The 20,149-nt window shown below is 29.7% G+C and overlaps 1 protein-coding gene across 4 annotated transcripts in view; it reads right to left on the reverse strand.

The window, feature by feature from the left end:
* LOC106465002 (arf-GAP with coiled-coil, ANK repeat and PH domain-containing protein 2-like) overlaps positions 1-20,149 on the reverse strand; it is a 104,307-nt gene that overhangs the window by 50,474 nt on the left and 33,684 nt on the right. For all 4 annotated transcript variants that reach the window (XM_022392831.1, XM_022392830.1, XM_013925192.2 and 1 more), the window contains exons 8-13: positions 18,447-18,630; positions 16,326-16,370; positions 10,482-10,577; positions 6,541-6,615; positions 6,155-6,258; positions 4,146-4,301 (exon numbers count right to left, since the gene is read on the reverse strand). In XM_022392831.1, the coding sequence (XP_022248539.1) occupies positions 4,146-4,301; positions 6,155-6,258; positions 6,541-6,615; positions 10,482-10,577; positions 16,326-16,370; positions 18,447-18,630 (660 nt within the window). The remainder of the gene's footprint in view (positions 1-4,145; positions 4,302-6,154; positions 6,259-6,540; positions 6,616-10,481; positions 10,578-16,325; positions 16,371-18,446; positions 18,631-20,149) is intronic.

A 20,149-nucleotide genomic window follows, 5' to 3' on the forward strand; every position in this document is an offset into this window, starting at 1 on the left:
AAACTTTTTAATTCATCGATTGTTTCACCATTGCAGCTTTACCAGGACTGGTAGTACAAAAACTGTTTAAGATAGTATTGATAAGGACACCGACAACTCTTATAATACTTGCAAGAAATATGTTTCCACATTATTGATATCCAAAATAAGATAAAATGCAAGTGATACAACTGTATAAGTGTTGACTCAAAAAAAAAATAAAAAAATAGAAAACAAACATTCTGTTTATGAATGCTAAAATATAAATTTAGGTGTAAACTTTATGATTTTTTTTCTAAATACAGGGTGTCCCACAAGTCTGGACCTATAGGGGAAATATACCATTTATTCTTAATATCTTTGTTATTCAAATTGCATGCTAGTAACAGCCATACCCATATCAATTCTTGGTATACTGTGTCATCAGGGTATTTTCTTTCTTGAAATATGTACAACTGACATTAGAAATGTGTATTTTCCCTATGGGTCCAGACTTCTGGTACACCCTGTATAATCCTAACTATTTTATTACAAAATTCTGCAATGTTTATCTTTAACTGTTATTTTCATATTAATCACATTACTAGAAATAAAGATATAAGCCTTAAGATCATTGAATTATAATCTATCTGAGCTAATCATAATGAATTTGTAGGCTTTCTAATCGATTTTAGTACTCACTATTGCTAGTATAGGTCTAGTGTTTCCAATTAATAGCATTTTCTATTACATCAAGTAATAGAAACATTCGCATTATGATTAGCAATTAATTTGAGATTGTTCATCATACTTGATTTATATCATGACTCAAAAAAAAATTAACTATTTGAAATTAGAGTATCTGATTATTACTGCTTTTGATAAACTCTTTTGCTATGGCAGGGTCAAAATGCATATGTCATGATATTTTACAACGTCATATTCAAAATTTAATTATATCATTTTATTAACAATGCATGTCAATAAACTTGGCATGAAAACATAGTATATAATTCATATTTTTATATTATTTGAGTCCTAGCTTCTTAATTTCAAAAAATTCATTAAAAAATTATGATTTTCATTCTTGCGTCACATGACACTTAAGAGTTCTGACTTCTCCTATTTAGATTTTTTAAACATTAAATATAGACTACTGTAGTTTCCAACCAAGTAGAAACATAAACTATACATAATTACAAACAAGAATATGAAACTTGCACCTCCTAATTTCTTGATTTATCAACACTTATTGCAAACCAACTTTACATGGCCGATGAACATTGCTTATAACCAATAAGAAGAGCAGAATTTCCTCTAAGGAAAGCTAGTTGCTAGGTGTTTAGTTCTGGTGCCTATAATATTCACTTGACTGAAGTCTTTAGCTGTGTGATCATTATATTGTTACTCTGAACATCTGACAGAATGTTTTTAACTTATTTACAGTTTACTTACAAAGCCTATTAAATTATTGTTTTGGGAACATTCTGTTCTTGTGACACATATATGTTTTGTGTTCTAAGATTCATATTTGAAAGTTATATGAATTCTTTTTTTTGGACACCCAAGTTTGAGAGACTCAACGAGGCTTACGGAAGAACATTTACTCGAGTGCAAACTGCCTCAAGCATAAGTGAATACTATAAATCCCTGTTTCTTATGAATACTTTTTTATTGTTCTATATTTTTAACAAAAGTAACTAAAATATAAATATTATAAACTTCTCAGCTTAAACTAGCAAAACATCAGTAAAATAAAATGTTTAAAATCACAATAGCTTGACCCTGTGTAATAGGATACCTCACGATCACATGGTGTTTACTGTAGCTCTCATGAAACAGGTAATTAGCTTCAGCTGTGATTTATTGCTTTTCATGCAACAATTACTACTTCATTAGGTACAAATATAAAAGACATTGGTGAAACCAGCAAATTAAATGATTTACAATGTTTACTAAAAGCTTGCAAAATTTTGTGAGGAAATGCGTAGCAAATTCAGAGTTATACTATGTATAGCTTCACAGATATGGGCTCGGTTCAATGGAACAACACTAATCTTAAAGTGTCAATCCAACTATTCAAGTAATCAATATATTTTAGCTATTTCTGCATGACCGCATATGTTCTGCTTGTATGTCTCTGGTTAGATAACTAGTCACGGTGATGTGTTTATCTTGCATGTCTAAATAATAGTGCTGCTTTAACTTAATATATTGTTTACTTATTACAGATACAAACATAAGCAGTTACTTAGGGTGAGAATGCTCTAATAAAAAGTTATGACAAGTTAATATTCATTATTCTTTATTTACTAAAGAAAAAAAAACATTGGTTGCTAAAAAATTTGTTCATTTAACTGTGTTTGTCAGAAATTACAAGACATAGACTAATAATATGTAATAACATTAAGTCATTAACATATGTACATGAACAGTAATCCTGCTTAATCATGACTAGCTCAAGATAGATAGGAAACACTAAGAAGGGAAAACAAAAGGCTGGCTGCTGTTATATGATGCTTAAACCCTACCTAGTACAGTGAACTTGAAGTCATTTGATTTATTGATATTTCAGCATACAAGTGTGTTTCTGCAGTTTCTTCCAGCTTATACTCTAAAATGTAAACATATTAACTAGTTTAATGTGTTCTGTCTAAACTTCTGCCCATATCAACAACAACTTGCTTTAAAGCTTAAGATGTTTTTTTTTATACTTAAAAGGTTCTAAGTTTTAAAAGGTTTTAAGTTTTCACATACATTTGATGGACTTAGAAAATATTCTAAAATGTCTATAATTAAAGATTTTTCATATTATCTTGATTTTAATATTTCTTATAACACTTTGATTTTCACTTAATGAATCATTTTAACCTCTGTAAAGAAGTCATCTGGTATATTACAAGTTTTCTTGCTAAATAGTAACATTGTACCATCTTTGTTAACCTAGGATTGGCCTGAACTTGTTTTACTGAATTATAAATTATCTATCACACACACACACAGTGACAAAAATCTCATCATACAAAAACTAAGGTCAAATATCTTTAACAAAGAATTAGTTTATTTAGTTCTTGTAGAAAAGTCTTGTGAAAATTTGTAAGGAAAAGTAATTGTAATTTCAGACTGTTACAACAGTTTAGGATCAAAAAAGCAATTCCTCCCATTTTGTTGTACCTGAAGAAACCTATCGTATTAAATAAAGTTTATTCAAAAAGTTCTAACAAACAAACCAAAACAAGCTGAAGACAGGAAGATTAGTCTCATGTCAGAATAATCTATTAATGAGTCTGACAAAAAATCAATTAGCAAGTTTGACCTATTGAAACTGGATTTAAACTCATAAGCAGAGAGATAAATTAAAAACATTTAGTAGATTGTTCCATTAGATACCAGTATTTACATAAAAAATCTATCTGGGTTCTGGAATCAGTGGTTTTTAACATTTAATATGTATTTCTATAAATATTATTTTGCATAGTCACTTATTATAAATTACATGCAGCTAATTTCAACAACTTTTCAAGTAAAAAATTTTCAAATATTTTTAGGTTTTTAATTTCCATTCTTTAAATATAAAATAAACCACCAATTTTGTATCTAATATTTTTATCATACTTATTTTATTTTTGTGATGCTACAAGTGTACCAAGAAGATAATTCTAGCTTAGTTTTCCTTGCAATATACATTTAAACTTTCTTGATGCTTAATTTTATTCAATTACTTTGGCTTTCAACAACTTTTCTTTAGGACTGTTCCCTTCTGTTATTACATAGGGTAATCCATGTCGTAACTTGCACACAACACCACAGTAACCCATACTGTGCAACCTACATTTTCATTTTACTTCTGATGAAGAAAGGTCTACATCCTTAGAATATCTGAACATTTGAATTTAGACATACATGCCCAAAATATAATTAAATAATTTATGTTTATTTCAAAGAAAAAATTAATCAATATTGTTTTAGGAAAACCAGATACCAGCCCTGTCTCTATGACTATCTAAAAATAGGCATTGCCTAAGTTAAAATCTAAAGTACTGAATATTTTCAAACATGTCCCTGACCTTTAAAAAAAAAAAGGTTATTTCATTCAAAATATCTTTGATATACACAAGGAAAAAATTTTTATGATAAATTGTTCATCTATCAACCTGATATCTCACAAAACAAATAGATTTACTCACTTGGAAGGAGATAGTACTTCAAAACAGAAACGTCTGTCAATTTCTGTAGCTGGTTTCACAGAACACAGTCTCAAATCTTCCTCCATTATTGTGATTATACACTCTCTTGACCGCTTTCTATACACCAGTTGGTTGTTTTGAATTATAAACCAGCGTCTGAAGAAGAAACATCAAGCCATACATAACATAAAAGCAATGAAGGGGATTAAAGTTCAGTCCACAGAGTATGCAAAGTCTTAAATACAATGATCAACATGTAACTGTAAGTCCCAAGTTACTTGCTTAACTAGTTTCATAATACAGACATTTCATTTCTTTGTATTTAGCCCCTGGTAAGATATATTTATATATTAAATACATTTTTAAAAACTTGGAGACTCAAAGTTTATTGTCAGTACTTTAAGAATTAAGACCAATTTTCACCTCTGTTAAACTTTAGTTATCAAAAAAACATGTGGCACATCTAAGTCATGGAAAAAACTAAAAAACGATACATTAAATGCATAAATAATAACCCAAAGGGTAAACACATTTTCCATAATTTTAAATTAATTGCAACACAAAATAGTAATTCAACACCATGCTCTATACACGTATGAATATAATCAGTGCAGAATTGCAGTATAATAACAGGTTACCCATAAAATTGAATGAATCATAGCACAGTGTGAAAATGTAATAGCAGGTTTCCCATAAAATTGAATTAATCATAAAACAATGTGGCAGTGTAATAACAGGTTACCTGTAAAACTGAATGAATCATAGCACAGTGTGAAAATGTAATAACAGGTTACCTGTAAAACTGAATGAATCATAGCACAGTGTGAAAATGTAATAACAGGTTACCTGTAAAACTGAATGAATCATAGAACATTGTGGCAGTGTAATAACAGGTTATCCATAAAATTGAATTAATCATAGAACAGTGTGGCAGTGTAATAACAGGTTTCCCTTAACCTTAAATTAACTAGAACAGTGTGTCAATGTAATAACAGGTTTTCTACAACCTTGAATTAAGTAGGACAGCATGGCAGTGTAATAAGAGGTTTCCTACAATCTTGAATCAACTAGGACAGTATGGCAGTGTAATAACAGGTTTCCCATAAACTAGAATTAGCAAGGACAGTGTGGCAGTGTAATAACAGGTTTTCCATAAACTAGAATTAACTAGCTCAGTGTGGCAGTGTAATAAAAGGTTTCCCATAAACTTGAATTAACTAGGACAGTATGTCAGTGTAATAACAGGTTCCCACAAACTTATATTAATAATATTACAGTGAGACAATGCAAAAACAGGTAGAATCATGCAACTGGATAATTAAAACTAACAATACAAATGCACAATTCAACAAACTCAATTTTAGTGACAGTACTATTACTTTCACTGACACTATAATCATAAATTTCAACAAACTCTGATTGGCATTGATATTACAATCATATATTTCAACAGTCATTTTCATCGATACTACAATCAAACATTTCAACAAACTCAGACTGGCATCAGAATGATACATTTCAACAGTCACTCTCACTGATACTATAACCACACAGTTCAACAAACTTATTTCACTGACACAAAAACCACACAGTTCAGCAAACAAATTACAATGACATTATGACCATACAGATAAAACAACACTAACATTACAATCAATGAATTAATAATGCAGACTGACTATACAACTATATGGGCCAACAAAACATCTCCATTACTAGTGCAATGAAACAAACAGTTCCAATTTTATCATAAGTCAAAAGTTAATACTCTAAAAATATTAAAATGACCTAGAAACTACCTGTTCATTCAATGTTGAGTGAGTAAACTAAATTATTGTGAGGAAAATTAGTATAGTAATAGTATACACTTATTCTAAGCAATGTTTATGGTACATTTCCAATGCAGTCATTTATAATAACAAAAAATTTGTAAGGACACATTCATCGATACAGGAATTCCTCAGAGGAAGAGCTATGCAAACAACACAAATAATTAGTCAATACATTACCTATTCCAGGTTTTGAAGGCATTTGATGTTCGTTTGAAGAGATACCCTTCTTGTCTGATGCTATTTTCTGACTGCTCATTTCTTACCAAAACAGGGATCATATCCTGCAAATACACATACATGCTATTTGTTGACTGATATAATTACATTTGTAACTATTGGTGTTCTTTAAAAAAACTAAGTTTAATAGAAAGTTTTAACACAAATATTCAGATTTATTTCCCACACATAAAGAACTATCAGTCACAACAACCTGTATAAAATATTACTGAACATAATAACATTTATGTACCGTTTAATTGTCTCATTTAAATCCTGCAGATAAAAATGTTACAGTAATGTTCATTAACAAAGAGTATAAATGTTACATTTCTGCAATGTCTCACCTTCTGGGTAACAAGCACATGTCTTCCTTCTACATTCTTTTCTAATGCTGTAGTCTCTTCTTTTAACTTCGTAAGCTATAAAACAATTTTCTAAAGGTGACACATCTGTTGTTAAGTTATCTTACTTCAGTCTCTTATTTTATAAAGCGCACTCTGATAATTCATCTAATGATTAAGTTACAATTTACAAACACAATACAGTTTAATATGAAATACCAATTCTTAAACAAGAATACAAATTATTGCAGGAGTGTACTTGCATCTTTTTAAAAATATCCTTGAAAAAGAAAGTTTATAACATTGCTAAGGCATAAAAGATTAGAATCATTAGTCAATTTCAAAAATGCATCTCCAGCATTATTAAAATACTTCTAAACACACTAAAACACATTTCATGAAAATGGGAGTCTATTACACTAGTATTCTACTTAACACTGACGTTTTTTCTTTAATCCTCAAACAACTATGCCAACTTAGCCAGATGTCCATATGAATTAGGCTTCCAAAGATCAATTCCTACATAACAGCCAAAATAATTCAGGCACTATAACTAAAGGTTACTTACAAAACACCAAAAAATTATTACTTTAGAAAAAAATTTCTTCCATAAAAACAAAGAACAATATCTGGATTTGGATAACAATATCGCAAATCAAGTTTATAATAAAATGGACACTTAAATTTAAAGTCATGAGCTTTTCACTTACAAACATGAATAGTCTAAATAAGTTACTTTACAATGTTTACTACTCACAACTTTTAAATCTAATAAAATTTGTTCAACATTACTAGATTGTGGATATTCTAAATAAGTTACTTTACAATGTTTACTACTCAAAACTTTTAAATCTAATAAAATTTGTTCAACATTACAATATTGTGAATATTCTAAATAAGTTACTTTACAATGTTTACTACTCACAACTTTTAAATCTAATAAAATTTGTTCAACATTACTAGATTGTGGATATTCTAAATAAGTTACTTTACAATGTTTACTACTCACAACTTTTAAATCTAATAAAATTTGTTCAACATTACTAGATTGTGGATATTCTAAATAAGTTACTTTACAATGTTTACTACTCAAAACTTTTAAATTAATAAAATTTATTCAACATTATGAGACTGTGGATAGAGCTCGTAAAGTCACTCATTTTTCATAATTGATATTTCTCCTTGTACATTTTAAACACAAAATTCATTTAATTTTGTGAGGATTCAACAATATTCTTGCTACTACTTTCATGTTTTTACTTTAAATACTTTGGATATTGTTTTGTGTAATGAACATCTTTAATGTATTAACCACCATTGGTTTTACGTCTTGTTAGTTAAAATTCTTATTATATATATATACATATTTATTTATTTAACACTAGCTCTATAACAGTTCTATATAAAGTATAACATTATGCCTTCAGTTTAGTTAAATTAGTTTTAATGATTACTTTCTTTGCCATATTAACAAGTGTTGTAACCTTCCTTATTATTATTATTACTGAACTTTCTGGAGGATTACCTCATTTTCTTTTTTGACTTTTACAGAAGATTTAACATTATTTATTATTAAACTTCCTGTAGTTAGCTCTATGTGTTTGTTAAATGAGAGTGGTAATGTTAGATACACCTCATGGTACATTTAGCATGTTGTTTTCTGTTTCTATTATGTTTAACAATATTTTCATGGATGATTTAGGTATTCTTTTAATTTTTTTATTTTGCATCTTCATAAACATTCGTTTTTGGTTGCATTATTGGTAAATTACTGTTAATAGCTTGACACAGTTTAAACAGTTACATATTGTAAATTTTGTCATAGATGCCACTCTCTAAAATTACACTGCAGAGTCACTTAAAGAGTTTTCATTGGCCAAATGACTTGTAAGGGAGAACTGGAGAAAAATCAGCCATGTCACATTTTCAAAGAAAATTTATTTTATTCAGCAGTTCAAACCAACAGCTAGTGTTTCTATGTTCCCTAAGTAAGGTATATTATTTATTGTTTCTTTCATTAACAGTATTGGTTAGACTGTTTATTATATCAAATGTTATTACTTTATAATTTTATTTTTTATTATCATACTTTTATCATAAAGACTGTTTTATACTGTTAGTCTAATGTATGCATGTAGGACTAATCTTAATCTCCTAAGCTGGCCAAACCTCCTTATATATATTACTAGGGTTACAACCAAAAATATTGTTGATAGCAAGGATACCCAGCTGGTTAAACAACTTATTCTAATCTTTATAAGTACGAATGTAAGCAAACATTTAATTAGCTATAATGATTTCCAGGTTAATTTTTAGTTTTGCTTTAAGTACATTGCTTACTGATCGGAAGTTAATATTAAATTAGTTGTGTTTTAATCACTTTCTAAGTGTATCTATGATTTTCTTGTAATTTTATTAACCATATTTATATGATGTTAATTACCAATATTAATAAGCTAGAATGTAAAATAAGAACCTCCTGTCTTTTCTATATGCTGAGATATGCCTTATGTAATAAATCAAACACAAAGGCCACGCTCACCTCTTTCCATTTTTGGAAATGCTCCCTTATATACATGTAATTCTGTCTATGACTTGTGAATAACCAATCAAACGACAATTCAACTGGACCCATACAGAGATTCATTAGTGAAAATAACAGATGAAATATAAAGTTCTTTATTAAGAAATGTTTGATAACTATCTCAGTATCTGGACATTATAAAGATTTCGGTTGTTAAATTTGAAAATGTTCTAATGCATAAAAGTATTTTAAATCTTAAAACAAAAATTACTTTGAATGTTGGATAGGCAACATTTGAAAAGAAAAAAGGCACAAGAAAAACACTGCTTAATAAAAACAATCTGATATTTTGCATATGAAAGCCTTGTAATGTTTACTGATAATCTGCCAAATTATTTCTCAGTTGAGTGTAGAGTTGATATAATTTGATATCAATGGATTTTTTAACTTCTGATTTTCCAAAGCTGAGCATTGTACAGAATTTGATTTTGGTCTCAGTTCATGATATGGCTTCTTTGGTAACTATGTTCTGTAAATGCAGATTTTTCCAGATGTGTCAGTCTAGTTCTATTGTATGTTCTTTTAATCTTTATTAAATGGTTCAACCTGTTTTTTCAATGTATTTCCACATGAACATGGTATTTTGTAGAAAAGTTAATTTTGTTTTTACTTGTTGATGGGTTGTTTCTCTTTCATTAGGGTGTTTGGAGAATTTTTCCATATTTGAAATAAACTTTTGTGTTGAACTTGTGGTATAGCCTCTGGAGAAACACTAAACAATAAAAAGACACTACACAGTTAATAACTGAAGAATGCCTCAATATAGAATCAAAAATATCATCTCACTTTAGAAACAGGCAGGAGCAGACCAATAGAGCCAAAACTCCACTATTTATCAGTTGCTTATAAATATTGGGTTATTGTTTTTATTTTAAACTGTAGAGATGAACTTCTAAAAATTATTATACATTTTGGTAATCAAATTATTGTCTAGTCGTATTATAGACATAAATGATACAAGAGAAATTTAATCTTCAATAGTGTTCCCTCATTCAATAACTTTAAAATAATACCAAGCCTGTGTCTGTATTTGACATGCATGTTTTCTTCTTGTCATGTAGGAAAAAAATGTGCATGTCAAATAGACACAGGCTTGATATTATTTTGAATATAAAAGAAGGGCAGAATTCATACCAAGCAAAGATAATAAAGAATATACTGTAAAATCTAGAAAGGGTGATCATCAGTACATATATTATAATAGCCAGAAAACAATTATATATACCATAACATAAAGAAACACACAAATTTCCAACTAGTACAAAATACCACCTCATTTTAAAAAGACAATTCTACTCATTATTTTCTACCATATACTAAAGGATAAATAAACTAGCATATCAATGAAAAAGACTCTTACAGTGACAGCTACTTGCTTAAGGAAAGGATCAAAGTCTTGGATGAGGTCCCATCCTTGGTGGAAGTATGTAGTGTAAGCATGCATCATAGTCAGCAACTTAGAGAAAGAAAAAATACAGTCAACATACAAATTTATGTTAAATAACTAAAACTGTTCTGTGTGTTCAGGTTACATTTCAAAAAATTATCAAGCACAATAAAAAATGTGGATTCAACAACTTTACTGCCTGTAATGACAGCATATTCAGTGTTGCTTCTGGGATGTGTAATTACGTTATTTTGATTGCCACAGCACAAAATAATCATTTGCCAGCATACTAGTCCCCCCTTCAAAAAATAGAAATACACATTATAATTTTTTTGTGTGTGTCTGCCCTTCAAACTTTTTATGAATGATTTCATAAGGATAGATCGAGATCGTAACAGGAAAATTCCGAATAGTAATTAGTTCATTTGGATATGCGAAGGAATGTGATTGGCTGCATTATGAGATCATTTGGTTTTGTGGGAGATTTCCTTGATATTATGGGACAGTGACGATTGAAAATGGGAGAAAAAACGAAAGGTATGAAGACATTCAAGAAGCAGTTAATTTTCAAAAAAATTACTACATTTACCCATCAAAACGATGGAAAAATAGAAATAAATAATGGACAAAGGCACAGAGAAGATCACTGCAAAGTAAGTTTTGTCATTGAATGCATAGATGATTCAATGAAAGTGGATTAAATAAATGATAAGATTTTAGCTTACATACCATATTTACAGTACATATACAAATGAAACATTGCAATGATTCAATTTACTGTTTCTTCAAATAAAAGTTACTTGATCGTGTTATGCTTTTATGACTCGTGAAGTTGAAATGTACTTCATTACATGGATGGCCCACTTTCTGGAAGTCAGTGGAGGATTTGGCCAACTCTAGAAAAATCTATTAATATTAAACATTTATATTGGTTTGAATACAATCCCATCTTTTGTGTTCCACAAAACCTCCTAGTTATAAACTATTGCAGTTGACTTATTCGTAACATTGACATACCGTGCTGCTAATAAAAAAAAATCATAAGACGGAAGAAATTTTGACAAAATGCATTTTCACAGCTGGAAATCCAGAGTGATCAGCTTCTTTGTGTTTTGTATACTAGAGATGTGGCGAGTAAGAAAATTCAGATTGCTTATACATATTTCATATTTATGACTGAGACTGTATATGTATAAACATGACATTCATACTTGTGTATTAAGTATGTGTACAGCTCGAAAAATTTCTAAATTTACCACTTTTGTAAGATATTATGCTAACAAGCATGCAAGTACAAGCATTTTATTAAAACAAAGTAATAGACCATCCTCCAGGTCAATAAATTAAGCCAGACCTTCTGGAAATGGCCAGTAAAATTTCAACTGGTATGTCCAAATATCTAATAATTTGGCCTGGGGATTCAATTCTTTTCTTTCAAAAATTGTATGTGTGCATGATGCATGATGAAATATGCTAAGTCCGAGATACAGTAAAGTGCTTTTATGTACTAAGTAGCCTATTTAAATCATTCTGAACAACATTTCATTTCAAAAAAATTTTTTTATTGACTTCTTTTTTTAATTAATTCCTGCCATTTGTTTTATGTGCTGCAGTATACAGCAATGGACTCAGTCTCATAGGCCTTGGTAGAACAAAACCATTTCACACATTTTCATTGAAACCACAGCAATGGATTATAATTATATAAGTACACAAAGTAATATTCACAATCACTTATAATCATTCTACATTAATCACTGCAACAGAAAATGACATATAATTCCATTATCAGTTCATATTACAAACTGTCTGGTCCAATTCAATTTCTGTACCCTCGAGATGTAATTTCAACATTATAAAACATGCTCTCATTCAGCACTGATGTGCCAGGAATTGAAAGAATATTACAAGCAACATTGAAAAGCACTGAAGAAATTGTTTGTGACTCTCCTAGTATTACAGAAATTCCTTCTTGCTCACTTCCACCAGATAATGCTTCAGTTCATTTTCAATTATGATCACAGTTGACTGGCTGAAAGTTCTAGCAACTGAGTCAATCATTGCCATCAGATGACAAAAGCACACAATAGAATCATCATCAGAATTCTGTTCCAATTGATGTGCCTTTCTTCCAGGGTCCTGTTCCGGGCAGTGGACTTGTCCAAACATGTGTGCTTTCAAACTACTTGACCAGATAAGACAGTATCTATGAACTGGACCCAAAAATGTTGTAACAGTAAAATATAACTGATAATACGGATTAGTGGGAGAAAGAAAATAATTCAAGTGATGTTCTATCTCTGACTTGAGATTTACAGCAATGGCTTCAAATCCAGGGTGATTTTTGAACTATTTGCAATGAGCTACAGAAAATATGGAGTCACTTGGTGAATGGTTGATTGCTTTTAGTATTACAGATACGCCCCTTCTAGTACAAATTCTTTCAGAAGACAAACAAGATTTTCCATCAGTTGCAATTGGGGCTCAGACACTCCTACATTCAGCTGATTTTTGCAAATGATCTCATTAATTTTGGGGGTGCAACTACAAAAAGCAATATAATACATAGTAGAGATGAAGTCACAATGTGCATTTTGGACTAATCAATTTCTGTCTGCTTGGCTTAAATAGTCAAGCCATGAAGAGTAAATGCTTTGGTGACTGCAATAAATAAATAAATAATAAAAGTAATAAATCTCTAAACACTGATTCTTTTCAACAGATGCATGGCAAGTAAGGAATAGATGATGAGCAAAACAGGTGTTTCTGACAGTCAGAAGTGGAAAAATACTCATTTTTGCATTGCTCAAATTCCAATGCTTTGTCAATTTCAACCCCCAAATTAGGTACTATGGTTTCATCTTCCTTTTCTCCCCAACTTGTTCTATTTATGAAATTACGAGTTTCAACATCTCAAATTTCTTTGATCACATTAAAACTATTATTAGTGACAATGCATCTCCCTTTACTGTCCAGAGTTTTCTATTCTTCAAGATATTTGTTAACTTTGCACATTAACAGAGAGTGAATATACCAGAGGATATTAACTGTGAAGTGACAGAGACAAAGTAGGTATAGAATTTCTGATATTGCTGTAAACATATGTAGCAGTAATTAACATTGACATCAGAATTCATAGTGAGTGAGATTAACAGCACAAATGTCAAAAATAAAATCTGAAGTATGGTAGGAAAGCAGAGTTTATGTAAGATCTCCTGGTGTATGCACAATAATTCATGTAGAAGGTGGAAGAGTGGGAAATTATGGGTAATTGATACATGCTCTGTAATGGATTAATAATATACAGAGATTTGGGTCACGTGGTTGAGGAAGAGTGGGAAATTAGTGGTAATTTAACATGCTCTGTAATGGATCAATAATATACAGAGATTTGGGTCACGTGGTTGAGGAAGAGTGGGAAATTATGGGTAATTGATACATGCTCTGTAATGGATCAATAATATACGGAGATTTGGGTCACGTGGTTGAGGAAGAGTGGGAAATTATGGGTAACTGATACATGCTCTGTAATGGATCAATAATATACAGAGATTTGGGTCATGTGGTTGTGGAAGAGTGGGAAATTATGGGTAATTGATACATGCTCTGTAATGGATCAATAATATACAGAGATTTGGGTCACGTGGTTATTGACAGCATTACAGCAACTCAACAAGGAGAAGCGTTCAGAATTTCATGGGTAAGTCTAAATGATTTGATTGTATTTTAAGCATGTTTTCTCTACTTTAGACAACAACTGGGATATTACCATCTCTTGTTTAATTTTCAGTTTAGTGAAAAAAAAGTAATAAGATAATGATTGAAATTAATAAATACTTCTATGACAAAACCTCTTAAGCTTTCAAGAACACAATGTGACAGATGAAACACAGCAGTATCTGTACTGTCAATAATCCAATCAAAAGACAAGAAATTTTTGACAAAAGGAAAGACAAGCTTTTATCTGACTTTAAATAAAATATAAACCCACTTTTCATATTTTAAACAAAGTTCAATTCTGCCATTGTCAACTACAAATTTAGTGTAGGAAAATTATTACCTAATAACTGCTATTTGTAAAATCTGAAGATTAAAATAAGTACATATGTCATGAAAGCATATTGAACACTAAGTAACCATGCATGATCTAGGGTTAAATAATTTAATACCTTGATGTCATCACACAACCTACTTCTTTATATTACACTAGATATTAACACCTTAACACATGACATACAACACTTCAATGCTCTGAGGATATCAAGTGATTTATAAGTTAGGATATAAAATATCAACACTTTCAGAATAATACACAACTCAGAAAATAACATATTTATAAAACAAATAAGCTACAACTTAATAGACAGTAACATAACACATTGAGGTCACACAATTTAGTACAATAACATGTCAACACATTCAGGATAACAGACAATTTATAGCACAGTAAACAAATTAGTGATAACTTCAGAACATCATGCTAAAAGAAGTTTATACTCGTCCAATAGCTTAATAGTGGGTTGTTACAATATTTTCTGGCTAACAGCACTAGTATTATAGGACAGTGGAACTCACAGGTAAAGCCCATATATATACTACTAGCTGTATACCCATCATATGATGGTAAATGTCAGTTAATTTTTCTTCTGAAAATTGGATCTAAATAAATGTTTTATGAACATGTTTTCTAAAACTTAATTACATTGCAGGAACAATATATGTACAAAGAATGTTTATCCTTTTTTCAAGTATTTGGTCTCCTGTAAGTTGTCCTTGATTATAATTTTGGCTTATGTATATTTTTATGTTATCTTCAAATGTTCCTCTTGATAAAGCCTTATAGATTGAACCATGCAAAAAGGCTGGTTGTCTAATAAATATTACTATATTGTCAAATTTCTGACCCTGTGATTTATTAACTGTGATGGCAAAGGTTATGAATTTTATGGTGAAGGGCAAATTTACAAAAGTATAACTTTTCATTAAAAATGCTTGTAAGTTACCAAAAGCAAAAAACATCAATAATAATGTATTGTGGCACCAAATTCTGTGTTGTAAAGTTATTTGAGTTGTTTTGGCATATACAGTCAATCGTGTTCATAACATAATATGATATTATCCTTTATTTAATCTATAATTATATTCATATTTTTATGAACATTCAAAGAGATTAGTGTAATTATGCTATTAAATATAATAAAAAAGTTAACATAAAAATCCCAACTCGATTGGGATTTGCACTTGAAACTTCCACGACACTCGGTCTTTGTAGTTGTTTGTTAACAAATAATTCAAATCCCTAATATAAAGTATCATGTTATTGTGTTTATACCTAATATATTTTTTTAAACATGATGAGTTAATACATAAAAAAGTTATAAAAAATTCCCACTTGAATGGATTTAAACTCAAGACTTTTGCTTGAGACAAACCACAGAGCCAATCTGAATATTATCTACAGAGAGTAGTGTTGCCAACAAAGAGATCATTCCGAACAGAGAGTGGCTTTTATTTTAAAGATGCTTTGATGTACAAAAACATGAACAAATTATGAATGACTTGTGTATTTTTAGTGCATACCTAGAAGCAAAGCAGTAGTGCCAACAGTCAGCTAATAATGTTATCATGGAATGTTATTCAAATATTATTGTACAGGATGGTCACTGCTGGGAGGTCAGAAAAAAACATAGCAAATCACTATGAACTAAAATCTATCATGTAACAAAGCACAATATTCTAAACTTTAAAACAGTCTGACATCACAATTACCCATTAGATTTTAAATCTAGTGGTTCATATACAGTAAAAACAACTTACTGTGTCCAAAATTTCAAATCTCTTCTTGGATTGAAGCACACTTAGCTGAAAGAAATATTATTTAACATTATTTTCTAGTAATTATTATTCAAACATTTTTTTCTTCTTTAAGTTAATGTTTAAGTCCACTTTAGTTCACACATTTAGTATATGAACCATAGTTATGTCAAATACCAGAAGAAAAACATGTCCTGTTCACAAATTTTGTTGCATTTGGAAAAAATAATCCTTTTTTTTTCATAAAGAGTATAACTATTATTTCTTATAAAAACATGTTTCCATGATATTAAACATAATGTTCTCGGGTACAAATTAATGCTTTAAAGCCCACTGATGGGTATAACATCACCTTTCAACTTGCATTAATAAAACAGAAAATTCAAACACACGACACAACTATGGAGCCTTTTAACAAATAAATTGGATTTTTTAAAATCACTTTATGAATTATAATACAATAAAATCCACTACGTAACATAGCACATGGCTACTTACTACGTTGTTATACATGATCAATGTAACTGTTGGTTTGAATACTAGTTTTCATCCATATACTATAGTAGGCATAATGATATCATGCACAAATCCATTTAGTTCACAGAAATGTTGCACAAAAAAATCACCTAAAGTTTTAAATGCAATAAAAATAATAGATATTATTTCTCTAACTTTATTTTATACATAAAACTTACATAGGTCTTTTTTTATTATAACTGTATTCACACTTTTCCAAATATTCAAAGACCCTGTTGGAAATATGATAATAAATACAAAAAGAAATAAATATAATAATAAAAAAGTTAAGATAAAATCCCAACTTGACTGGGATTTGAACACTAGACTTACATATGATGGTATAGCACTATGACACCCAATGTCAAGATACCAGGTTAGATATAATAGATAATATTTATCTCACTTTATTTCTACATAAAACTTGTATATGTCCTTCTTTTATTAATCTATGTAATGGGTTCAAAATAAGACATCACATTTTACTTTTGCTTGGGAGCTAAACACGATTCTGATTGAGAATAATGACTTCAAATAATAGAAAAACCATTACTAACACAAAAGATAAAAGCTTTGCGTAGCTTCAAGGCACCTCGAAATTTGGTAAGAAAATTTTCAACTTTACAATCTAGTGCAACTACACAATGAATGAAAATATATCTATGGTAGATAAAGTACGAGAAAATATATAATTCCAGGTTTCACGTGATATATTTACAATTTTGTCAGGTTCAGAAATGTGCAAGCTGTAAAACGAAATTTGTAGATAGTTGAATTTCACAGTTCTTGATATCATCAACTCCAAAATTCACTGTTTTCAAACTGAGCTAAAAACAAGCTTCAAAGAAGTGCAAAGATTAATGATTTGTAGATTAGTTTCTCCACTGAGAAATTATATCTGCACAGGTGGGAAATGTAATGATTTTTCACCATCTCAATAATAAGTACAACAGGAAGCTAAAATTGAAAATTAAGATAGATTCCTTTTAATTACTTCAATATATTTACATCAAAAGAAAATTTCAAACCTCAACATTTCAATTATAAATTTATTTAGGTGGTAATTTGAATGGAACATCTCATGTAATTTTTCAAAATTTGAAGTTGTCATTTTGTACTGTATAAACCCAAGGTATCAGGCTAGAAAAAGTTAACAGTAATTAAAGTTCTTTGTTGAATTTTGAATAAAACTACTTCAGGACTATTACATGCTTCACAAATTTTGAAGTGATAGACTAGAGAAAGCAGCTAGTCAACACCACCTACCACAACTCGTGCACTGCTCTAATTGAAAAGTGGGAGTTGACCATCACTCTTTAAAATCATGTACCTAATTGGCCCCAAAATGTGGAGTGAGATGTTTTGTGTGGTGTGGTAACTGGTGTGAACCATGAAACCTCAGATACATTAACCATTGGGCTGTGTTCAGACCTAAGAATTACAGAAACGATAAACTATAGGAACACAGCCACAGCTACATAAGTTAGGAAATAATAGCTTTATTTAAAAAAGAATGCTGTATTAGTTATTCTAGGCATATTTTAGTTAGATTTAAATACACTACTTCTTTAAGTTTTCTAATCAAGATTAAAGCAACTTGTTACTTACTTGAGCAGCATAATCTAGTGCTGAATGCTGAAAGATAGAACGGGTTGATGTCAGAAGATTTCCAACTTCTTCACATTCATGGGGCTTGCTCTTTGGTACTTGTGAGTGACGAATCAGTGCATTGTCAAAATCATCACTAATCTTCTCAAAATATCGCTTGCAGTCTTTTGTTTTTCGAATATCACTAAAAACATTAATTATATAAATAATGCCCATAAAAATATTAAACATTTCATAGATATTACTGTTAGAAACACTACACACTAAAAATACAACTCCGTTTTTCATACTTTTTTTTTTCAGAACAATAAAATTATATCAATACAGAAACAATCTATGAAACATTTGTTTGATCAAAAGATTAAAACGTTTTTAAACATAATTTATTAATTTATAATAAAAATATAATTTAATATCATGTTAATGTATATTTACTTATGTAGCTATTTATTGGTATTTAATCTGGATATTAATTAATCCTATCGCCCCAGTTATTCTTTACTGCGCATGACACAAAGTTTTAGTGTCTTACATTCAAAATTTTATTAAACTATTTTTTGTTTATGTTATACCAATTAGAATAGCATAAAATCTTAGCTAATAATCCATATTTTAATAGTATACAAGTTTTAAGTTCTTAATTCAACAAGGGAATATTAAAAAAATCCTGAATTTCCCCTTGTGTGACCCATTTTATCTTGACATGTTATCACCTCTATTTTATCCATCACCCCTCAAAATGTACAAAATTAAAAGTAAATTATTTTCTATAAAATCATTATTGCTCAGACAAACCATACTTTTTTAGTCTTCAATTTTGTTTGGTTACAGAGCTATTGAATTGAAAATCAGACCCCTCCTGCCACACCCACTTGTCACATCCTCTCTCTCTCTCTCTCACAATTCATTGATAGTTCTCTCTTACATTTCATTATATATATTACCTATAACCAATAGAAAGTAAAGGTTTTCATCTATCAAATAACGTATTGTATAATGTTGTATTCTGAACAGAATATCACCAATTTCACTCACAGTACAAGATTCGTTCTCGTGGGAAAGTTAACGACTAACTTGGATGAATTTGTAACGGCTCTTGTCCCATAGTTAGAAAGCCAGGAAAATTTTGAGAGGTAAATGAATTTGTCTACTTTTTACATGTTATTAGTCTATATTTTTTGGTGCATTATTTAATTAAATACAAATTATTAAGTGCATTACTATCTATAGTATAAAAAATTAGGATTAACTCTCTTCAAAACTCGACAGCAAGAAAAAAAGAAGATTAGGTAAGTACTTTATTTTTTGTTTTTCAAATTTATTCTTTATTTATTAATGTCAATGTAACTAAAATCTAAAAATATGGATCTTTTTAAGGTAAAGTAATAATAATATAATTAAAATGGTTCACGAGGCACGCATGCGAGCAGCTCGTGGGTAATGTAATTCCATAGCGTAATATGTGAGCTGCATGTTCCTCAAGTGATTTACAACTTATAATGGTGTGGATAGTAGTTAGACACAGTTCAAAGGGCAATAAAATTTAATTATAAATAGATGTATAACTCAGAGCTGTTTAGGATAAACGAATGCAGTTTCATGTTACAATTTGAAGTCATTCTAGAAAGAAAAAAGGTTAATTTAGGGTTTCATGTTACAATATGAAGTCATTCTAGAAAGAAAAAAGGTTAATTTAGGATTAT

Source organism: Limulus polyphemus, unplaced genomic scaffold (assembly GCF_000517525.1).
Source record: "Limulus polyphemus unplaced genomic scaffold, Limulus_polyphemus-2.1.2 Scaffold1809, whole genome shotgun sequence".
NCBI lineage: Eukaryota > Metazoa > Arthropoda > Merostomata > Xiphosura > Limulidae > Limulus > Limulus polyphemus.